This window comes from Euleptes europaea, chromosome 14 (assembly GCF_029931775.1).
Source record: "Euleptes europaea isolate rEulEur1 chromosome 14, rEulEur1.hap1, whole genome shotgun sequence".
NCBI classification, from domain to species: Eukaryota; Metazoa; Chordata; class Lepidosauria; order Squamata; family Sphaerodactylidae; genus Euleptes; species Euleptes europaea.
In genome coordinates this window covers 32249275-32270507 of record NC_079325.1, presented here as the reverse complement: position 1 = coordinate 32270507, position 21233 = coordinate 32249275, and the positions used below count along the sequence as shown (strand labels likewise).

The 21233-nt window shown below is 40.9% G+C and overlaps 1 protein-coding gene and 1 non-coding gene across 4 annotated transcripts; both read right to left on the bottom strand.

The window, feature by feature from the left end:
* Nucleotides 1-1853: 1853 nt before the first annotated feature.
* On the bottom strand, nt 1854-20858 carry TIA1 (TIA1 cytotoxic granule associated RNA binding protein). 3 transcript variants are annotated; one of them, XM_056860955.1, is made up of 13 exons: nt 20634-20857; nt 17664-17760; nt 16340-16438; nt 15801-15855; nt 15596-15628; nt 14343-14430; nt 8413-8488; nt 6886-6994; nt 6422-6517; nt 6253-6337; nt 5446-5569; nt 4214-4356; nt 1854-2931 (listed from the first exon to the last, which is right to left on the bottom strand). In XM_056860955.1, the coding sequence occupies exons 1-13, from the start codon at nt 20657-20659 to the stop codon at nt 2784-2786; spliced, it is 1179 nt and encodes a 392-aa protein (XP_056716933.1). In that variant the 5' UTR covers nt 20660-20857; the 3' UTR covers nt 1854-2783. The 3 variants fall into 3 exon arrangements, with proteins under 3 accessions (XP_056716933.1, XP_056716934.1, XP_056716935.1); XM_056860956.1 differs by lacking the exon at nt 15596-15628 and having other exon boundaries at nt 20634-20858; XM_056860957.1 differs by lacking the exons at nt 14343-14430; nt 15596-15628; nt 15801-15855; ... (1 more) ...; nt 17664-17760; nt 20634-20857 and adding an exon at nt 8954-9021.
* Nucleotides 20859-21162: 304 nt separating this feature from the next.
* TRNAG-CCC (transfer RNA glycine (anticodon CCC)) lies at nt 21163-21233 on the bottom strand. The gene has a single exon. It is a non-coding gene; the product is annotated as a tRNA-Gly (tRNA).

The window sequence follows — 21233 nt, the reverse complement described above, 5'->3', positions numbered from 1 at the left end:
AAACAAAGGGTAAAATATGCAAGCTCACATCTTTTATTTACACCCTTAATGGCTTTCAAAAGTCACGGCTTCTGGAGTTAAGAACTTGAACTTCTAAACACAAAAGTATCAAAATACATTAATTCAAATGAGGTGTTTAATGTTCATACAAACATAAAAATGGGCTGTGCTAAAACCCCCAGACTGCTTCATTTTCCTTCACTATCTATGCGGGGTATTCTTCCATTTACGAGTTTCACATCAAGAAAACTCCCTTTTTAAACACACAGGCACATGTACGCATGCTTGAACCAAGGGTGATAGTGTGAGGAAGAAATGGACTCAAACCATTGTCAACTTATTTTGCCTTCAGGTTACTATAAATTGGTTACAGCAGAGAGGAAGAAACTGGAGTTACATCTGGCAAGATTCAGCCTTGGTCTTATGTACAGAATACCAGCTAAGCAGTACACCCATTCTTTTTAAGGGGCCCCATCAGTTCATTTTTATCGTATAGTATTTTGAAATGTAGTTGAGAAACTTTACCACCATTTTCAAGAATGCTATATTTTACCCCTTCAAATAATTCATGCTTCTGAAATGTATTACAGCTCCGATTGTGGCAAACGAGAGAACCTGACTTAATTTTTTTCCTGGGTGTCCAAAACAGAGAAAAATCAGCGCTGACAAGATGCAAAGAACCTTTCCTCCTTCTTTTTTTAAGAACCGGGCAAGAGTATCTGAAATCCATTATAGTGACAGGAATTTTATTTAAGTAGACCAAACCTGGGCAGTTCTATTGCTGAAAACACAAATACAGAAAATTCCAATGCACCAAACTCACCTCAGAGCCATTAAAATGTCCTCTTTTGAAAGAATTGTACAGGCAGAGGTGATAACCACAAATTATTAGTGTCTCTTCGGTATACTTTATTGTGAATTGGGGGGGGCAGCCTTGTCAACTAGGTTAACAATTTATTTTCTGAGAGATCTGTATTCAGCTCTTTACAGCCCAATTTTAAGAACAGCTGTACTGAATTGCTCTGTAGATATTCTGGCCCTTCTCACTCTTGGTGAAATGCCAGTTGTGAATACAGTCATGGGTTACATAATTTCTCCACATTCATCCTAGGCTGCACTTTCTCCCTTACTTTCCCCCACCCACTGCAAAATAAAATTCCCTTGCATACTTTCAGAACTCCCAGAACTCTTATTTCCATGAATATATTTCCTAAGGACAAACAATGAGGGGGAAGACAAGCAGAACAGCTACCAAGCCAACCTTCCACTCTGTCATAGTATTACTTCTTTCCACAGAATACAGTCATAGGAACACTCAGTACTACAACTCAGTCTGGTTATAAGTTGCTTCACTGCAACGGAGGCAGAACAAATATAGCCAGTACTCCAACATTAATATAAATAAATACTGCAATATGGGCTTTTCTTTTGTTGTTGGGTGGGTGGTTTTCTTTTGGGGAGGGGGGTTGCATTCTGAAGGCTCAAAGAGGTAGGATAACAAGGGCTGTTTTCTGGCCTCTAACAATTCAAAATGCTTTATCTGACTGGTCCTTCAGGCTTCACTGGAGCATTTCTCGTACCCTGGCCTGATTTACACAGTGCTACAAGATTTCCCAGCCCTCCCTGTATATGCTAAAGTCAAGTAAAACATACTCCATGTGAGAGAAAAAATTGCTAACAATAAGACTGATGTCTTCTCTACATGTCACTGAAAAGAGAGGACTGTGTATTCAAAAAACTAAATGTATCTGATGTTCACATGCAGGAACCAAAGTTTTCAATTGTACTCGTAAGTCACATGTAGATCTCTGCCTTTTTACCCTTTCAAAGAAGGAGACATACAAAAGTTGACCAACTTTTGTGAAAAATATTAATTTGCTAAAATAGTTTACATGAGAAAGGATACATGTTAAATGTAAAAACTGACAGATTTTTTTAAAAAGCTGGTTCATAAGAATGTCACATTTTTAGCAGTATTTGAAACTGGGCTGAAATTCATCAGTGAAGATAAAAGATCTTGAAGCAAATCCAACAGGGATTTCCCAGGCACCTTCTGAAGTCTAACAATGAAACAGTTAACAACATGAAGAGTTGGATTCATCAGAGCGCCCTGCTCAACTAGTTCTGTCAATCATCAATTCCCTGTCCCCACCCCCCATTTAATAATTTAATAGCTGACAGTAAGGCAAAAAACCACTTTTTGAAAAATGTCTAGATACAAAATAATGTAAACCAATAAGTTATATTTGTAACCCCAGTATAACAAAAGTGAGGAGATGGACACTTTATACAATAGGCTCTCTTTAAAACAGAATTGTGCACAAGCTGAAGATCACAATAAATCTTCAGAATTCACACAGTTTTGGCGTGGGTTTTTGTATAACTGCTTTCATATACACATTTTAAATCATACTAGGAATGCAAACTAGAACTGCACGCTACTTCAGTGGAAAAAAAGTTTGATATTGTGCAATTTTCTGCCCCAATCTAAAAGTGGCAGAAATCCCTGCATTAGTTGTGTTTCAAAACAAGGATCTTAAGAAACACATCTCAAAAGAGGAAAAGAAGGCAAAAGTTGGCAGATATCCAGCATCTAGTATTTCCCGTTGTGTGTGTGTGTTTTAAAAAAAATGTGGACAAAAGTTTCATGATTAAAAATAAATACTGTTTCTGACATTTGCACTGACTTGATTGGATAGATTTTTTTAAAGTAAACAAAGGATTTACAATGCTCCATATAGCCTCAGAGCCACCAGTTGTTGCTATTCCAGAGTCCGTCTCTCTCACTGTGTTTCAAAACCTGCCATCCGATATCCAGTTTGACTAGTTAGAACACTTCCATTCTGTCCTTGGGGAGGTGGTGGGGGTGGGGGTGGAGGTGGTGGTACGCCATAGCTTGCACCCATCCATGCTGCAGAAGACTGTGTCTGGCTAAATTGAAGAGGAAGGAAGATCAGATTAAGATTACCAAGTGCACTTTAAAATTAACAGGATGGTATCAAGAGGCAGGCCGTGAATGCCTAATTAAAAATACTCCTTTTGTTATCAAACCCAACACCAGTTACCATTTAAGCCAGGGGTGGGGAACCTTTTTCCTGCTAAGGGCCATTTGCACATTTATGACATCCTTCAGGGGCCATACCAGGTGTAGATCTCCTGGTGGGGGGGGGGAAGAGGCTAGGGTTGCCAGGTCTCCAGCCACCACCTGGAGGTTGGCAACCCCAGGGGAAGCCACACAGAGAAGGCCTGCAGGGTGCCCCCCTCCCCCCTCCCAGGCGGAAGGGCAGCCAGCAGTGCGCCCGAGCAAATGAGGTGCCAGGGGGGCACAGCCCACAGTCGATCGGCAAGGGAGGAAGGAAAACAGAGAAAGAGGAAAAGGGAGGAAGGGAGAGAAAGGGAGAAAGAAATGGAGAGAGAGGGAGAAAGAAAGAAAAGGATGAAGGGAGACAAAGAAAAGGACGGAGGGAGACAAAGAAAGACAGAAAAAGAGGGAGAGAAAGGAGAAAGAGTGACAGAAAAAGGAAGAAAAGAGAGAAAAGCCTTCCCCCCCCCCCACACACACACCTGCTGGCCCCGCGTGACCGGGCCCCAGCCTCCCCTGCCCACACACACACCCGGCAGCGCACAGAGCCCCATGCGACCGGGCCCCAGTCTCCATGCCCTTTCCTCCCCAGAGTCCACAAAAGGCCCCCCCCCCGAAGCCCAATTGGCTCCTGATTGCTTGCTCTGCCGCCAGGAGCCGCCAGCCTCTTTCCCCCTCCCTCTCGCTGCTCAACAGCTGACAGTTGGCGAGAGGAGGTCCAAAGGGCGCCGCAGCACCACTGTAAGCCGTGGCGCCAGGAACACCCTCTGGGAGGGCTGCCCTGCTCCCTGCCTCTGCAGCAGGGCCCCTGAGCTCCCGAGGGCCGCAAAAAATGTCCTCGGGGGCCGCATACGGCCCCCGGGCCTGAGGTTCCCCACCCCTGATTTAAGCCATATAGGAAGAACTGCATCAGACACATTCAGTACAAAGGCAGTACAAAAATTATTTCTGAATATGTACAGGTCAATTTGGAAAACAGCCATTCCAATTCCAGAAAAAGCTCCATGCTTAGATTACCAGATACACAAAACTAGAGAATCCTTTCTATCATAATCCCCCAAGGAGGTTTGCACTTATACAAGTACTTTCATTCAATTCCTTCTAAAAAAGACTTCTTGACACAGAACTTACCTGAATCCCTGATTCCATGTTTGTCCATACATTCCATATGCAGGGACTGGCCAGCCATTAGGCATGTACTGACCAATCTGTTGCGCATTTCCATACCATTGGCCCCACTGCCCATAAGGGGGTGGATATCCCACTTGATTCTGCTTAAAGATAAAACAAATCAATGTTAGCCTACATTGTATAGCTATGACAAAAGGCTGTAGTTAGTCCATTACATTTAAGACCCTCTGCAATTAACATACCTAAAGAATGTGTAATTATGTCTACCAGAGGTTTTTTTAGTCAGTCAGTGCTATGATGAATCAAGAAACTTGAATAGTATGGTGAAATCTCTTTACAAAATACAAAGCACTAGTGTTAGGGATGCTAACTCATATTACATATGAAGCAGCCTTATACAGAGGTAGGACATTGGTCCATCTAGCCCAGTACTGCCTGCCCTGACAGCAGTTTTCCTTTCACTTGTGTCTCAACTACCACTCACACACCAATTTCCCAAAGACAAATTTGTGTCAGTGTCATGGCAACAGTACACAAACCTCAGGATGTGGTACTAGCAGTTTATTTTCTACAGTTATAGAGTGCCTTTCTCACAAAGACTCAAAGTAGTTTACATAGTGTACGTTGATACAATCAATATCTAAAAAACAATGTACTAGGATTACAGAAATATGAATAAGCATAGCATATGAGACATTAGAGAGTGCAGATACCATTTTTCTGCATTGTATTACATCAACAGAAAACAATGCAGTGACAACAGGTAGATAATATTATCTATGCAGCAAATAGATAATATGTCCTATACCAAGTGGTACCCTTTCCTTGGGTAGTTCTGCCCCCGTGCCTCCCTCCCTGCAGCCACCAAAGACAGGCACAGTATAGTGCTCTGACACTAGTCCTGTCCACCAAGTTATAGAATGGTCTGCAATTGTTGAACTCAAATGTGTACTAGTCATCTAAGAGCTGCACAACAAAGACAAGCACGGTAACTGACGAATGAGCAACACATTTCCAAGTAGAAACAAAATCCTGCTTATATTTCATTCTCAACCCTCCATATCTAACCCCTACTGTTTTCTGGTTTGTTCCTGTATGGCACATTAGGAAACCTGCGTGAGAGGAGGGCTATAAGTTAATGGTCTACCCATTATGTAAATCTGCCAACAGTGAGGGTCTCCCCCTGCCACCCCATGTTCCAGCTTATAAAAACAGAAATAAAAGTCTCTTACCTGCTGGATTGGATTAATCATATCTGGTGTTTCTTTTCCCCAATAACATTTCACAACATGCCCTTCTATGGTTGTGCCGTTGACTGAAACAATTGCATGTGCAGCACTTTCATGAGAATTGAACCTGAAGGCAGTCAATACAAATCTGATTCAATATGTGAACAGACAAGCCATTAAAAGGTAGAACCTATCAGAAATTGCAAAGGATACCATACAGGTACTATCCTATTTTCCCAGATGCAATGTCAAAAAAAGGGGGAGGCATCTTAAATCCACATACAGATTACAGTTATGTACAGTAATAAAACCTTATTTATAACCTCTCTTTAGGGGGAGGAGTCATCTAACATTCAGGGATGTCTTCCTTCAGGCAAATACCATATGTGCAAGGCATCTGGACTCCACAATGCCCATCAGGGAGAGTGCTTTTCTTAGGATTTGGGGAAATACATTACCCTACAGAAAGTGCAGCAGAGGACCAAGGTTCCCATATGTCATTCTGCCCCTGCACTAAAGTTCTGAATGTATAACTAAAAATGCACAATGGAAAATGTGATCAGAAGCTGCCTGATTTTCAGCAGTGGTGAGGTTAAAGTGAAGTACCGGTGGATAAAGCAGCAGTTTGGCTAGCAACCTCACAGAGTGGGTTTACTCAGAAGTAGTGGATGCCTGGAGGAACTACTGCAGGGACAAACAATACCAGAAGCTTTAAGAAGCAGTTTCAAAAAGGGCTGGTAAAGTCTTACAGCACCTTAAGCTATCTAGTTTATCGGGCCTCATAAAAAGACATACAAAACAGTGGCATACCGCACAAAGGAGTACCCTTTATCTGGGAAGACCCGAATTTCCATTATCTGTCCAAATGGAGAAAACGTTTGGCGCATCAGCTGTTCTACAAACCAGAAAGCAGAACTAAAGTTAGTAAGGGTGGCTGGAGTCAACTTTCTAGATTGTTCAAAACCATAAGGTGTCCTACCTGTTAGCCCTGATGTAACACCACCACAGTACACCGTGCAATTGCTTGGACTGGACTGATTTACAACATCATCATAGGAGAGCTGTTTGGCATTTGCTACATAGGAAAAAAAAATTAAGTCTAAGTTGCCCACAACAAGAACGCAAACACTTCTAGAAATATCAGACACTCCCTCTCCATCTCTTGGATTGTATTTCTGCTTTGATTTACGGCCCTGTCCTAGCCTACAGACTACTAGGTATTCCTAAGTATCCCCCAAATAGCTTGCAATGTAAGCCTTTCAAAGAAATACTATTAAAACCAAATTCTTTCAATAAGTTCACCCTTTTCCTCTGGAGGCAGAGCATCAATTGAAGATACTGGTCCCTACCCAGCCCTGTTATTGCACAAAAGCTTTGCCTTCTACAGGCTAAAGAGGAAACACCCCATATGCTATGACTACTGACTGAAATTTACACACTTACACTCATATGTATTCTTTGGAGCTGGAGGTTTGCGCGTTGCCCAGTTAGTCCTTATTTGTCTTCCACCAAGCCACTGTCCGCCCATCTGCTGAATAGCGTTTTCGGCATCCTAACCACACAGCAGAACACTTTCAGAAGTAGTTAAGCAACAATTTGTTTTTTTTAAAAAGCCACAGGTATTAAGAGTTCAAACAATGCGAATTTATAAAGAAGTCTTCATTTATAGTCTTTTTACGGTATTACAGCTCGAAAGCATCTGATCTAGATGCTTATAGTCTTGTTTGCAAATTTAAACAGAACTGCATTTACAACAGGCATATTTCTGGACAGCTGCGTGTCCACTTTTCCCCAGATGCTCAAAGTACCACATGATGCAAGGAAATGCTAACTGGTAAGTAAAAGCAGCTGCAAAAGCTGTAACTAGAAAAATATTTTTATTTGGGGATTTTGATAAAGTTGCAGAAAAGCAATCTGAATGTGTAACTTGCAAGTGGAATGAAATGATTCCACCCTGACACTGTTATCCAGGAAGAAATAAGTGACCAACCCATTGCGTTTAAAGCCTCTCATCTGCTGAAGACTAAACCCATTAAAAGGCTAGGAAGCCAGAACTGTACTACTACCTAATGCAAAACTGTTTAGTACTGATGGAGTTAGTCACTTCCAGAGATTCTGAATACTACTATTAAGGTGCTGCAGTCGCTGACTTCAAGAGGTAACACCTCTTCAGTACCACAAAATAGGCCAATATTTAAAGTATACAGATCCCTTCATCAAGGTGTGTTAACAGGACAAAAAGTAGTTGTGCCTCAAACAAAATTAAAAAGTGCAGCATCATTCATTAATATATGCAGTGACAATACATTCCAAAAGCTTTCCTGACCACTGGAAATTTTAGTGTAGAATGTTTCCCTCAGTAGAAATTATATTTGTAAAAGAGTAATGTCTTCAACATATGTTTCTATTTGCACTTAAGTGTTTTTTTTACTAGTTAAATAATTATGTGATCAATTAATGGCAAAACAATTAACAAGACTCTTATTCAGCAGACGTGCAAGATGTTTGTTCTCCTTTCAAAAATGCCTGAGCACCATTATTCTAAACGAGAAGACCACGTGTCAGTTGCATTGTGAAAGGAGTCACTCTGGTTCTTGACATTAGCCAAAGAACCAAGGGTCACAGAAGTTGGACCCTCTCCCTCCCAGAAAGAACATCAGCAAGATAAGATCAACATCCACCTATCTGGCCTGCCAAATGAAATTACTTACTTTAAATTTCCCCTCCATTACTCTCTGCTGCCTTTTAGATTGTAGGCCTAAGGATACAGCCTGTCTCTTATTTTGTACAGTGGATATTTAATACAGGCTTTCTAGTAATAAACTGAAAAGAACAGTATTTGTCTAGAACTTCATTTGATTTTAGAAGCATAATTTAAGTCTGTCAGTGTCATGAGAAATAAAGACCTGCCAATTCTGGTAAAAGTTCTCCAGCCCACAAAGCTGGTGATTTCAATAAGCAGTTACTCACCCATTTATTGAAGAAAGAAACAAAGCCATATCCTTTAGATTTTCCTGTTGCCATGTCCTTAACAACTCGTGCGTCCCTAAAAGACAAAGAGACAATCGGCTAAGCATTAACAGAACAAAATCAGAATAAAAATGTTTTCACACGCAGCTCATTTGTCATGTTTCACCTTTAATAAAGTGAACTTCTTAAATGCACCAGCAATATACAGACAAAGCAATTTTTTATTTTACTAAGGTTTTATCACATGGTAGCAAAAATTAAACTTAATCGTGTAAACATGCAAATCAATAGCTTTTTAAAAACAAATATTTTACAGTCGTTGGTTCACAGTTCAAAATGCTCTTACATACTGTTAAAAACACTACGCATGGTCAAAGCAGCTATTCCAAGGAATAACTGAGGTCATGTAACTGACTAGCATATTAGCCAACGGGTCACTTTAACCATGCAATTTATAAACTTACTATTGGCCAACACATACTACCTACTTATTAGAAATAGAAAATAGAAAAAATGAAAAAATAGGAATTAAAAGGCATACGTCGCCTGTTAACTGAATTCTTTAATTTTCTCAGGTCAATTCGTTACCCCCTTTTTGGACTTGGGCAGCTGTAAATTTTGAGAAATTGACATTTTCAGAAATGGTTGCATTATGGAAGAAAATAAACACTAACATGTTTTTTTTACTACACACTATTAAATCTTTTAAAAAACTGCATTCGTAATTAACAATCATACAGGACTGATTGAAAACTACAAAGTATATAAAGTAAAAAATTTATAAAAGTAAATAGAAAACTACAACGTTTGTCCACTGTGAACTGTAGCTTGCAGTTAGCCATGGCAATGCTGTCCATTCTTCAGAGACATTCTGCAAAATAACCAGAGCCCTATTATTTGAGATTGAGTTAATAAAAAGACAAAGACCCAGCTACAATAGCTAAACCCCACTGGTGGAAAAGCTCTTTTTATTAACCAATTGCTTCTTAGGCAATTTCTGCACAAGAGTGAACTGTCAAGAACATCTCAAATACACAGGTCTAGTTTCCCCTCCCCAACCCACAAGAATCAGGCATTTTCAACACACACAAGCAACCACAGAATAAAGCTAATATGAAAATTATGCACTGTAACTAAAGAAACAGATCCATACATCAAGGCCAGAGGTTTCCTGGTGCCAGATGCTCAAAACAGTTTCAGCATATTCAATTTCCAAACTCTTCATTAAGAAACACAATTTTAGAAACGGAGCTAAATAATTTTAGACCATTGAAAGATCCAGTTAGAATTCAACACCATTTTAAGATGTTACTTCATGGAAAATCTTCTATTTTTTAAAGTCATATGCTCTAGAAGTATTAGTCTGCATTCTGCCTATGTTACAATTTGCCTGGGAACAGTTAATTTTATGATCATATGGATGGTTCTCTGTACCCAACGGAAAGGGAAACCCTCTATACTTACCTCAGCTGTCACCTTGGAAAATTAAGACCCAACAAAATATATATATGCAAAGCAAACCACCCTTAGGTGAATGCTCTTACATTCAAATTTGTAGCTATCAAGATCCATGTTACAGGCAATTAACATTTTTATTAAAATAACTAAATTCATGTTGATGGTATTTATTCGTTATCCATTGTGCTTACAAAGACAGCCCCTAGACTAGTTTCACGTGTGCTTCAGAAGCTCTTTTGTTATTTTCACCCAAAATTTTATAGCTGCCTTCTAAAAACGTGGAATAATTTTTGCCTACAACTGTTCAGTACAAAATGTTTTTTAAATCCCACAACTAATTAAGGGCTTGAAAACTATTTTAATATCCAACCATTCACATGATAAAAAACAGAGTTTTACTTGCTGAATCGATAAAAAAAATTTCTTACTACAATGATTTGGTAATAATCACAGCGACACACTTCATATTCCAAAATGTGTCCCTGTAAAAAGGTTTTGTGACATATTTCTCCTTTCCCCAGCAGCTGCTTCTGAATGAAGGGAAAGCTCATTCTCCCTTCAGCTCTGAAGCCACTTGTGGGGGGGGGGGCTGCTTCAAGGACAATCTTCTTGCTAGTGACTAGGCACTGCCCTCTGCAGCCACAGATATTCCCAAAGGTAATTAGTAGGCACATGCTATTCATGGCTGAAGCCAGGTTTTACTATCAGATGTAGCCCTCAATATTTTCCTGCAAGGCAAGGCCTCGCTATCCCTCCTCCCCTCCCTAGCCTGGCCTCCTGGTGCTCAAAGGGAATTCCTTTTTCCAACACAGATAATACTATAAATGCTCAGCAGAACATCAAGACTGAAATAAAGCATCTGGCCTTGCAGTTGTTTCAACAGGAATGTTAAGGTTGCCCTATATCACCTGATACTAGCAGTTTAAGAAGGAATCTTACCTGCACAAAATGGATTTCCAATTTTTTTTTTTCAGATTAAGAATGTCCTGACCTGGATAACCCAGGCTAGCCCAATCTAATGAGATCTTGGAAGCTAAGCACGGTTGGTCCTGGTTAGTACTTGGATGGAGACCACAAAGGAAGCGTAAGGTTGCTATGCAGATGCTGGCAATGGCAAACCACCTCTGAACATGTGTTGCCTTGAACACCCTATGGGGTTGCCATAAACTGGCTCCAACTTGACAGCAAAAAGACAAGTACACCTAAATCCCTGTAATATCAATGGCATATAAATGTTTAAACGCAATTGAAATGAATGGATTTCCTACACATGCTTTAATTGACATTAAAGTCATGAGACTAAAGCAAGCCTGTGCTCTAGCTAGTAAAAACACACACTCACCCATCACCAGAGTTCAGTGCATTCTGCAAACTCCTTTGTACTCTTCTGCATACAAGCAAACAACTAAAACTCTGAGAATTTCAGGTGTTGAGAGAAAGGTTCTACAGGAACTTGCGTGAAGAATCATATCCAAAACTATATGGATAGCTGTTGCTAAAGGGACTGGCAAAGCAGATTTCAACTACCAGCAAGCAGGAAATATTCATCACTTGTCTGTACCTTCTGAAGCCCTTACCAAAAGAATTTGGCAAAACCCTTCCTGTACTATAATTGTTTGCACTGGAGATTTCCCTCCCACAAACAGATGACTGATGCGGTCTCTGGCCATACATTGAGACTGGGACATCTGCTTCCCTCTCCTGGCCAAGGAAGGGATCAGCACTATCAGAGGAGACAACATACTCTGATGCAGAAAGGGAGAGTGGAAGAAGATGCTTGCATGCAGCCATCTGGCATGTTACAATCTTTCTGCATGAGTAAGGGGAAATCTATGCACAAGTGTCTCAAAAAACCTAGAGAAACTGAGATAAAGTCTGGATGCCAAGTGCAGCACTAGCTTTCCAGTACTGGTAGAGAATTTCACAGAACAGGGAACCATGATAATGTAGATCATTTCCTGAATAAGTTAGCTATCCATCTACAAATAGGGTATTTTACAGTGGATACCCCCAAATGCTCCTGAATTACTTTGCATATACTTGACTAGGACTTCTTTACTTACCATCCTTGATCATTAGTAGCACTAGCAGCAGCAGCAGATATGGTGTTAGCCTGTTCAGCTATGTTCTATTTAATGTTACATTACATTTAGATACAAAAGTGCCACGGCCTCTTCCACCTAAAGATTCGGTGTATAACCTGAAGCAGGATAAGTGGCATCAAGAACTGGAAAGCCAAAGCAGAGGCAGCCAAATAAGAAAAATTAGAACTTAGAAGGAAACTTGAGGGCAGAACCTTCAGGCGATGATGACCCTCCACTCTCCTCGCCATGTGTTCTACTGTGTTTACTCCACTGTATATTGTATATGTCTTATTACTTTGGGGCTCCTTGGATACCTAAATTCTCAGGCAGTGCATCACAATTAGGTACGTCCTCTGTTGAGGAATTTGAAAAGCTATATTCTACTTACATTAACTGCCAGAAAGGTTCAAAAAAATAGAAATTTTGACAGGTCAGCAAAGAGGTGCAGAGGTGAGAACATATGAGGAAGAGGAAGAAAGGAACAGAGTAACTCAAAGATTTTTGCCACACCAACCCTGACTATTTAAGGATGCAGAGGACCACAGAAAGTCTCACCTCTCAGACAAATATCTTCCTAGCAACATCACGAACCAGGATGAGATGAAACACCAACATGACACCACTTCCTACGCAAGCTCAGTGTACTTCAACAATACAGAGGAACGTGATTTAGAGGAAGATATCATGTCTGGAGAGAATTATGTAGAATACTATTACACCACCAAAATAATAACTGCTACCCTTTCCTACTCTTCTACTTTACTTCTGATCATGTCTTCTCTCGCACCCAACAGGTAATTCTGCCACCTGTCATTTCTCTCCTTCTCTGCTTCTGGCTCCACCCATCTTAGAATCCTCCTATCACTCATTACTCTAAATGCAGCACACTGAGATCAGAGGAGGACAGAAACAACTGCTGGAAAAGAACAGTTGGGAAGAGAGAGAAGGAAACAAAAGGGCAGCATGAGTGAAAAGTAAAACCGAAGAGTAGAAACTGGATAGCAGTGATAATTTTATTATCTTGATGTAGTTGTAGATGTTAAGAGTTTGTTAGCGTGGTTAGTTATGTTCTATTTAATTAAGTACAGAAACAGCAACATCTCCTCTTCCATCTACATAGTCTCTGTAAACCCTAAACATTGACACTGGCTCCAGTCAACTACAGAGCAGAGAATACAGAAGCTGCTGCTGGACAGAACCATGCCCTAGAAAGTTCTTCTTTCTCTCTGTACAGCAAAGGCAGGTCCAGCCAGGGAATTTCTTGGGGTGGAAAAACCCAACAAAAGTGACTCTCATCTCTTCTTTAACTGGCCCGGGATGCCAAGACAATCATGGAGGCTGGATGCCAGCATGGGTCAGTCTGGGAGTTTAGGAGGAGGAAAGATCAGTTTGCCACATTCACACTTTTTTGGGGACAGGGATAGAGAGCCTCTACTAACGTATAAATCCTCTCTTCAAGTTAGCCATCCATACAAAAGTCTTGAGGGAGCTAATACATATATGTGGCAACTACTCCTTATGTTATCAGCCTTTAAATTCATTTCCTACTAATTTTTCTGTTGCATTTATACATGCTATAAAATACTTGGAAGAAACAGCCTAACAGAATAAACAACTTCCTTCTGCTTCAGACCTGTGCGTTACCAAAACAATTCACACATTTAGAGATGTAACTGTCATACAAATTTCATGTTTTCAAGCTGTAGTAAACTGGAGGAGGACCATTATATTGGATTTATCAGGAAATGCTTCCAACAAACAGATTCCCTATATAAATCAAAAGTTACACTGCAACTACATCTAACTGATCATCCTTATCAATATCAAACACTCATTCCTAAAGTTAAAAAGTGTTTCATGGTAAGGACAATATAGCTGGTTCTCCAATCTACCATGAACACTTTCATATGCCTTCAAACTACAATTTATGCTGAAAGTCACACTAAAGACCAGTTTCTAGTTTATTTTATTTAATAGAGCACCCATTTCACAAAAAGCCAAAATCTTACAGGGCATAACTTCAATAAAATCTGATCCATATTAAAGCTGCTTTTATTGGGACTGCAGTGCTTTTTCATTGGCAGAAATCTCCTTTATCTTAGTGTTGCCTTAGAAAATCCATTCTACAATGCTCAGTCATTTAATGAAGTCAATGAATACACGGACTTAAAAACAAGTTACCATATGACATGAAAATATGGAAATCTTTTAAAATACTAAAAAAAATGAAATATACACATCTAAATTAAGCAAGATGAACTGTTTGATGATTCCCAGGAAACAAAAAGATACAGTTCTTTAAAGGATATATCCTCCAACATGTTGAAACTTTTCACCAGTTTAACACTAGATTATTGTCCCCATTATCCAGCATAAGACATTACTTACGATATTCTTCCAAATGGTGCAAAAGCTGCTTTTATATCTTCAGTTGTAATTTCTGGGCTGAGGTCTCCGACAAAGACATGGAAGTGGTCTTATCAAGAAAAAGAAAAAAAATTTACAAGTTTGCAGAGTACTCATGGAAATACAGGGTATGGTTTTTAAATCTTGTATCAATTCCCACATATCTGGAAACTACATGAGAACTAGAATCTTTTATCTATCAGATAACAAAATGCATTATTGTTTTATAGCCATTGATAGAGAAGATAGTAAACAAGTACATTAAGCTACATATATCTAGAACTTTTTGTAGTTTTTACATTACAAGTTACATTTGTAGTTAACAGGCAACTATATTTCCTTGAGAGCTGTTTCCAAAGCCAAAAAATTACATTGAAGTCTTACATTCATATCGTAATACTACCATTTAGCTTTATTTATACACGGCTTTTTAAAAAAAACTGAACCATAATATTTACTGGTTCAGTGAGCAAAATGCGGTAAGATTTACACAAACCAGCATGGATGACACATGCTTTAAACAGCTCAATTTTATTCATAGTTTGTGAAGAACAGTCAAAAAGATACCTTGCATTGCAACAGTTTGATGTTAAAGTATTTGACAGTTTTCTGAAAAGCCAACAGTTTTGGTTGCCCAGCCTTTACACCATGTGAATCCATGTGAATTCAAAGTATGTCAAATCCATGAGCAAGTGAAGTAAGACTGAAGGCAACAGAACGGAAACAGTAATCCCTTCACAATTTATGTTAGAGCCATTTACATAAGAACGGGTGATACAACGATTTCATATCTTCCTTCACAGTCACATATAGCCCATTTTAATTATCGCTACCATTAACTGGTTTCTCAGAGCACATATGATACTTTACAACTCCACCGTGGTCAGTCTGGTCAAAACCTCCCCCGTGTTCTACAGGTTCTAAGGCCAGACAACACACTGGGTTGCCAACAAGCAAAAAGGGGAAAGGATTCCGATTGTAATAAAACAATTTACACCACAAAGGCATTTTATGGTGCAGCACCGAGAGCAGCCTTGAAGGAAGCTGGTTCTCTTGCCCTCAGAGAGGCTTAATGGGGTCAAAGGGCTTAAGGAGTCAGCAACAGTCCACATCCTGATCCATTTGCAAGAGGAGGGAGAAATCTTGTCACAACAGAACACCCACCCAAAATAGCTTCAGGCGGTTAGTGAACACCCCTGAGAGATTTCATTTTATGTTTAAGAAGATACAATTACCTTGTGAACGCAGTGTGTTGACAACGGTACTACCTGATGACAAAGATTAGATTTGTTCTTAAGTTTATTAACACAAACACATTAAATAATATCTTAGGATAATGATCAAAACAATAGGGCAAATATTTGCACGTTGCTTATTGCTTAACATTAAAAACACTTTTTGTGCAATAAAAAATAATTGCTTTAATTGTAAGGGACTTACTGCTGGTATCTTTCTTCTGACTGCTGGGGGTTGTTGCCCAGTTCACTTTGACTTCCTACAAATAATATTTGCTAAAATTATATTCAGGCAAGTTAAAATACCCCCCCCCCAAAACCTAGCAAACAAAGTGCACACAGTAGTTTGTAAAAAAAACAAAAACACCCACACAAATCGGCAATACCCCCTGCACTAATTAACAGCACAAGGAAACCATTAAAGAACAATTCAGGTCACATCTGGTTACTTTGCTAAACTATTCTGTTTGCAAATCCAGAATGGTTACAAACTTGAAGATAACAATTTATTGCCAAACTATTTTGTTTGCAAATCCAGCATAATTATGAACTTGAAAATGCTCTTTTGTTCTGTGAAGTCATTATGCAGCTTTCTCAAAATGATTTTTAAAAGCTCAAAGCGCTGCTACTGACAAGAACAGAATAAAAAGCTTTACCTTTATTTTCTTTTTTGTAAAGCAGTTTCATCCACATTGCCAAATGCATACTTCTTCTCCAACTCACCCTTTAAACCTGAAAGCTTACCTTACCCATTATCTTCCGTCCATTCATAGCAGCTAAAGCTGCAGCTGCATGACGATGTTCATAAAACTCCACAAAACAATATGGATCATTTCCAGCTGTCTGTTTAACATAGGGATAAAAGGTGTTAGAGACCAGTCTTGAGAACTCTAAAAATCCCTCTTAGCTTTGTTTTTCTGACATGGTCAGATGAGCTAGTCGTGAATTTAAGGTCAAGATTCTAGGCACACTTACTGGCTGTGTGTATTTGGGGATAGCAGAAAACCAAGCTCCACTGCAATAAGTGGGAACATTCTTAATGAATGTGGGTTGGATACAGGCTACACTTTCCTGTATTTTTACAACACAATCCTAAAGACACTGAACCACACCAATGTAACATAAAAATATACTGAAGGGGCTGGCCTGTTCCCTCACAAATAAAGGTAAACTCAGCTCTGCTGCACCATTATAGAAACCATAAATTGGTGGTATGGGTGACATGACTGAGAAGAAGCAGGGCTCCCATAAGCTCTCTCAGGTGAAAATGCTGGCACTGAACTCAGTGAAGGGGAAAAGGTTCACCCCCTACCCCACCAACCACCCTCCCACTACACCTACACAATCACAGCACATCTTAGGATACCAAAAGCCAATCACAGCTCTCCAAAGCACTATATAGTGGCACTCAGGTAGTGGCTCATGGAGAACCACATTTGCAACTACCATCAATCACATGGCCACTGTATGTCCTTTGCACCACCTAGAGAAACCATTTGCCTGCGTCTGGCAGGAGTTCTCCCAGAGGTTGGGCCTTCCCTCCTGCCCTCTCTTCTCTGGTGGGAGAAAAGGCCCGGGATGGAAATAACATCCAGCCACGCAGAAACCTGGATGTGATTTAAGCACACTGGGCAAAACTCTGGCCGTCCCCAAAAATGTCAGAGTGCTGCCCACCATGCTTATGTCACATCTGGGTTTGGGATGGATGTGACATTATATTTCACTAGATGTCATTTTCTGGCTCAGGTCCTGCCCAGAAAGCACCCACAAACAAGAGAGCATAAAATACTGATTAGCTATGGCCAGCAACCACCAAGGCTTATGCTGGAGCTTTTTGTGTACTGCTTCTGTTTGTGTGCCGGGGGTATCATACTGTTTTATTCTCCTCTATTATTCAGTTCAAACACAATTTTTTAATTGTTGTATTTTTATGCTTTTGGATTTTTTTTAGTCTACTTCAGTGCTGTTTTAATACAGATTGTTTTGTAAACCACATAAAGAGTGAGGAAAAAGTAAAATTATGATCTTATTTTCTGAGACTAAGATGTCAGTAACTAGATCAACTTACATCCATTATCATTTTGCAGTTTTTGCATGGTCCAATCTGGCTGAACAGCTGGAGAATTAGAGCTTCAGTAACATCTCTTGATAGATTTCCCACATACCTGCAAAAGTCACATCAATTTTAGCTCCTTCAAAATGTTGTATCATCAGCTGCCACAATAAGCATTCTTTAAATAAAAAGAGGGAAGAAACTGCATCTTCTAGAAGTGCGAAAGAATAAAAAGTAAACGCTTATTTTGAAGAACAGGATGCTCAAAAAAGAGGAAGCTGTACAGGAAAAGTTGTGTCAAAGACCAAGGCTCGACCCAGAGAGAAAAAAATCTACTTAGCAATTGAACATTTCTTCTATATACATTTTACCAGTGTTGTTAAAACCAGAGGCTACTTGCAGGTATTAATAAAAGAGGCACCAACAGAAGCTTCTACTACACATATTAGTGAATCGAATCCCAATGATTTTGGAAGTTCCTATTAGAGTCCTTTTTTCCATTTAAAGCCCTCCACACAATACTTCCTAAAGAATAATAAGTTAACCTTACTACCATCAGCAATTACTCTTCCTATGTATTTACCTCACTCCTTGTCTTTTCTCCTTCACCTTTTTCCCTCTCCAAGTTATTAGAAAGATATACTTTCAAAAACTAATGGAACAATTTTATCTTTGGCTGCAGAGACACTCTGGAGGCAAAATCTGTACTCAGAGCTCTACAAATTTGGGTCTTGCCTACACAATAATTTCTCCAAGTTTTTCTTGCATAATATGATGAACTGAATTGAAGAAAATATTGTTGTGTTTTACTTGCTAGTTATGAAGAATGACAGAACAATTCCCAGGTCTCCACTTGTGTACCACTTGAGAAACACTTTAATGTACTGGCTATCACATTAAAAAGCCCTTCATTGCCTTGGCCCCTCTTATTTGCTGGACCGCCTCTGCCCCCACAACAACTTTGCTCAAGTCAGCAGGGGTTTCTGTGAGTGCTAGCCTGCAAGTGGCAAAAACAACAACTGCCCCTACATGTGCTTTCTTCTTTGTGTCTCCCATCTTATAGAATGGCTTGTCTGATGAGGTAAGGAAAGCTCCCACTCTTCTGGCCTTCTGCAAACTATGCAAAACTGAATTATTAGACTTCTAAAATCCTAATGCATTGGTTACTGAATGTCCTATTTTGTTGATTGTACTGACTCACTATGTGTAATCCGCCTTGAGATCCTGTGAGAAAGGTGGACTATAAATAATGTACACAAATAATTTTAATAGTGTCGAGGTAAACACCACCACCTGGTCAATAACATCCCATTAAGCCTCTAAAGGGGTAGGTCATTTTTCTCCAGGTGGTTGGCAACCCTAATTACAATTAGTGTGTCTCTTTGGGTTTTTACTGTAGCCCAATTCACTACTGGCCCACATAGTTTTAGAAATATGCACAATGGGAGAGCATTTTACCATATGGCCTGAAAGTATCTATATTAGCATTAGGTATGCATTCTCATTTGTTTAACAACAAAACCTAAACAGTGTACATGTTTCCCATACTATTGAATTTCTCAATGTGCAATACAGTCAGTGTGTGGAATACTAGGACTGAATGATGAGGCTCAGGTTCAAATACATGCTTCACAAGAAAGGGGGGGGGATTGATATTGTTGCCCCAAATGCCTTTGGCAAGATAAAACACAGATGTACATAACAGCCCTCCTCCATTTCTGTGGCTTCCTCTGGCCATGCAAGTTTGCAAACAAAAAGTGACATAATAGACCTTACCAGTCAAATTCTTTCATAAAAAAGAAAGTAACAAGAAGCTTCCCCTAATCCTACTCTAGTCTCCCAAAATCTTGCTACGTGAAGAGGACAAAGGTCACTTAAAAATACTCATTAACACTCAATAGTTGGCTTTACAGATCAAAGTGTGCTAAACCTTGACCTTCGTAAGCCTTGCAACAACCCTCTAAAGTAGGGTTGTTTAGTATCTTTAGTATCTATGTATGATTTATTACACTTTATGGCCTAGATAACTTCAATGGATCGCAACAAAATAATAAATGTGAAATGTTTTGAATACACAGAGGGGTGAAATACTGATGGAACCCTTATATTCCCAAAGATGGTAACAGAAGCACCCAGGCACACATCTGCCTTCACGGACCCCCAGATTCCTTCTGGAGACCCCCTCACTAATAGTCGTGTGTGTGTAAAGTGCCGTCAGCCAACTTATGGCGACCCCTTTTGGGGGTTTTCATGGCAAGAGACTAACAGAGGTGGTTTGCCGGTGCCTTCCTCTGCACAGCAACCCTGGCCTTCCTTGGTGGTCTCCCATCCCAATACTAACCAGGGCCGACCCTGCTTAGCTTCTGAGATCTGACGAGATCAGGCTAGCCTGGGCCATCCAGGTCAGGGCTTCACTAATAGTTAGACTCATTTAACTATTTGCTTGTGTGTGTGTGTGTGTGTGTGTCCCGGAACTTTATCCTGCCCAGTTATAGAAGCAAGGAAGAGATCTGGGCCTAGTCTGGCCGAGAAACAAAACCAAGTGGTGAAGCAGAATGTTATACCCCTTGGAACTACAAGGTGCGGAAGGCCCTTGGCAAAGGCTCCCCCCATATGGAAAGCTCCCCGCAAGCAAAAACCTAGCCCATCAGGGAGGAAGGGCTCCTGCTTGGACCGCCTCCCAGCCCCCGAGCTCTCCCTTTGCAAAGGGAAGCACACAGGAAGGCGCTCCCGTAGACTGAAGCGGTACGGCCCACTCCAACCCCTTGCTCCATGCGTGCCGGGCAGGCCTCCCTACCGCGCCTGCTTTTATGAACTATCTCGGAAGGGGAACGAGAGAGGCGCCTTTTTGCGAGAAGAGAAGCGACAACTATTCATGTCCGGGGTGGGTGGGGGAGGGGAGGGGAGGGGAGGGAGACGAGGGGACAACGTGGCTCAACCCCCTCCCCCTCCGGCCCAGGAGGCCTCACCGCCTCGGAGACTCACAGGGTCTTGGGCATTTCGTCCTCCATGGCGGCGGCTCGTCCTCCTCAGCCCCGCCGGTCCAGGTCCAGTCACGGCACCGACCCGTGGGCCGAGTCCGCGCGCGAGGGAGATCCCGCGCCTCAGGGATCCGCGGCGGACAACAAGGCCCCCCTGTCCCCGCTTGTCCTCTCAAGATGGCGCTGGCGGGCAGAGAGGCCCGAGCCGGCCGAAGGAAGGGGGCGACTGCGCATGCGCAGCGGCTCCGACACCCATCTGCGTTGGCGCTCAATCCAGTCCTCCGCCGGCCTCTATGCGGTTTCTTTTTCCCCTGATGCCGGGTGACGAGATCTCGCGAGACTCGGCTTCGCGCATGCCTATCGAGTAGTTCCTTTCAAACACTTTTATATTGTTCTTTGGTTTTTTTAAAAAACAAACACGACTTTTCTGTTTGAGCCCTCCTAGTTAGGTATTACGCAGGGAAAGAGTGATATTTTTAAATTGGCTCCAGAAAGTTTTCTCAGAGGTGGGTGCAGAGTTAAAAATAATTCGTTGCGCCGCCCGGGAATCGAACCCGGGTCGCAAGAATGGGAATCTTGCATGATACCACTACACCAGCGGCGC

Excerpts from the sequence above, each read along its gene's own strand:
- TIA1 (XM_056860955.1), bottom strand. The coding sequence starts at position 20,659 with ATGGAGGACGAAATGCCCAAGACCCT. Across the intron at positions 15,856-16,339 it reads GACGGAAGATAATGGGTAAG|GAAGTCAAAGTGAACTGGGC; the intron begins GTAAGCTTTCAG and ends TATTATTTGTAG. Across the intron at positions 15,629-15,800 it reads TCAGAAGAAAGATACCAGCA|GTAGTACCGTTGTCAACACA; the intron begins GTAAGTCCCTTA and ends CTTTGTCATCAG.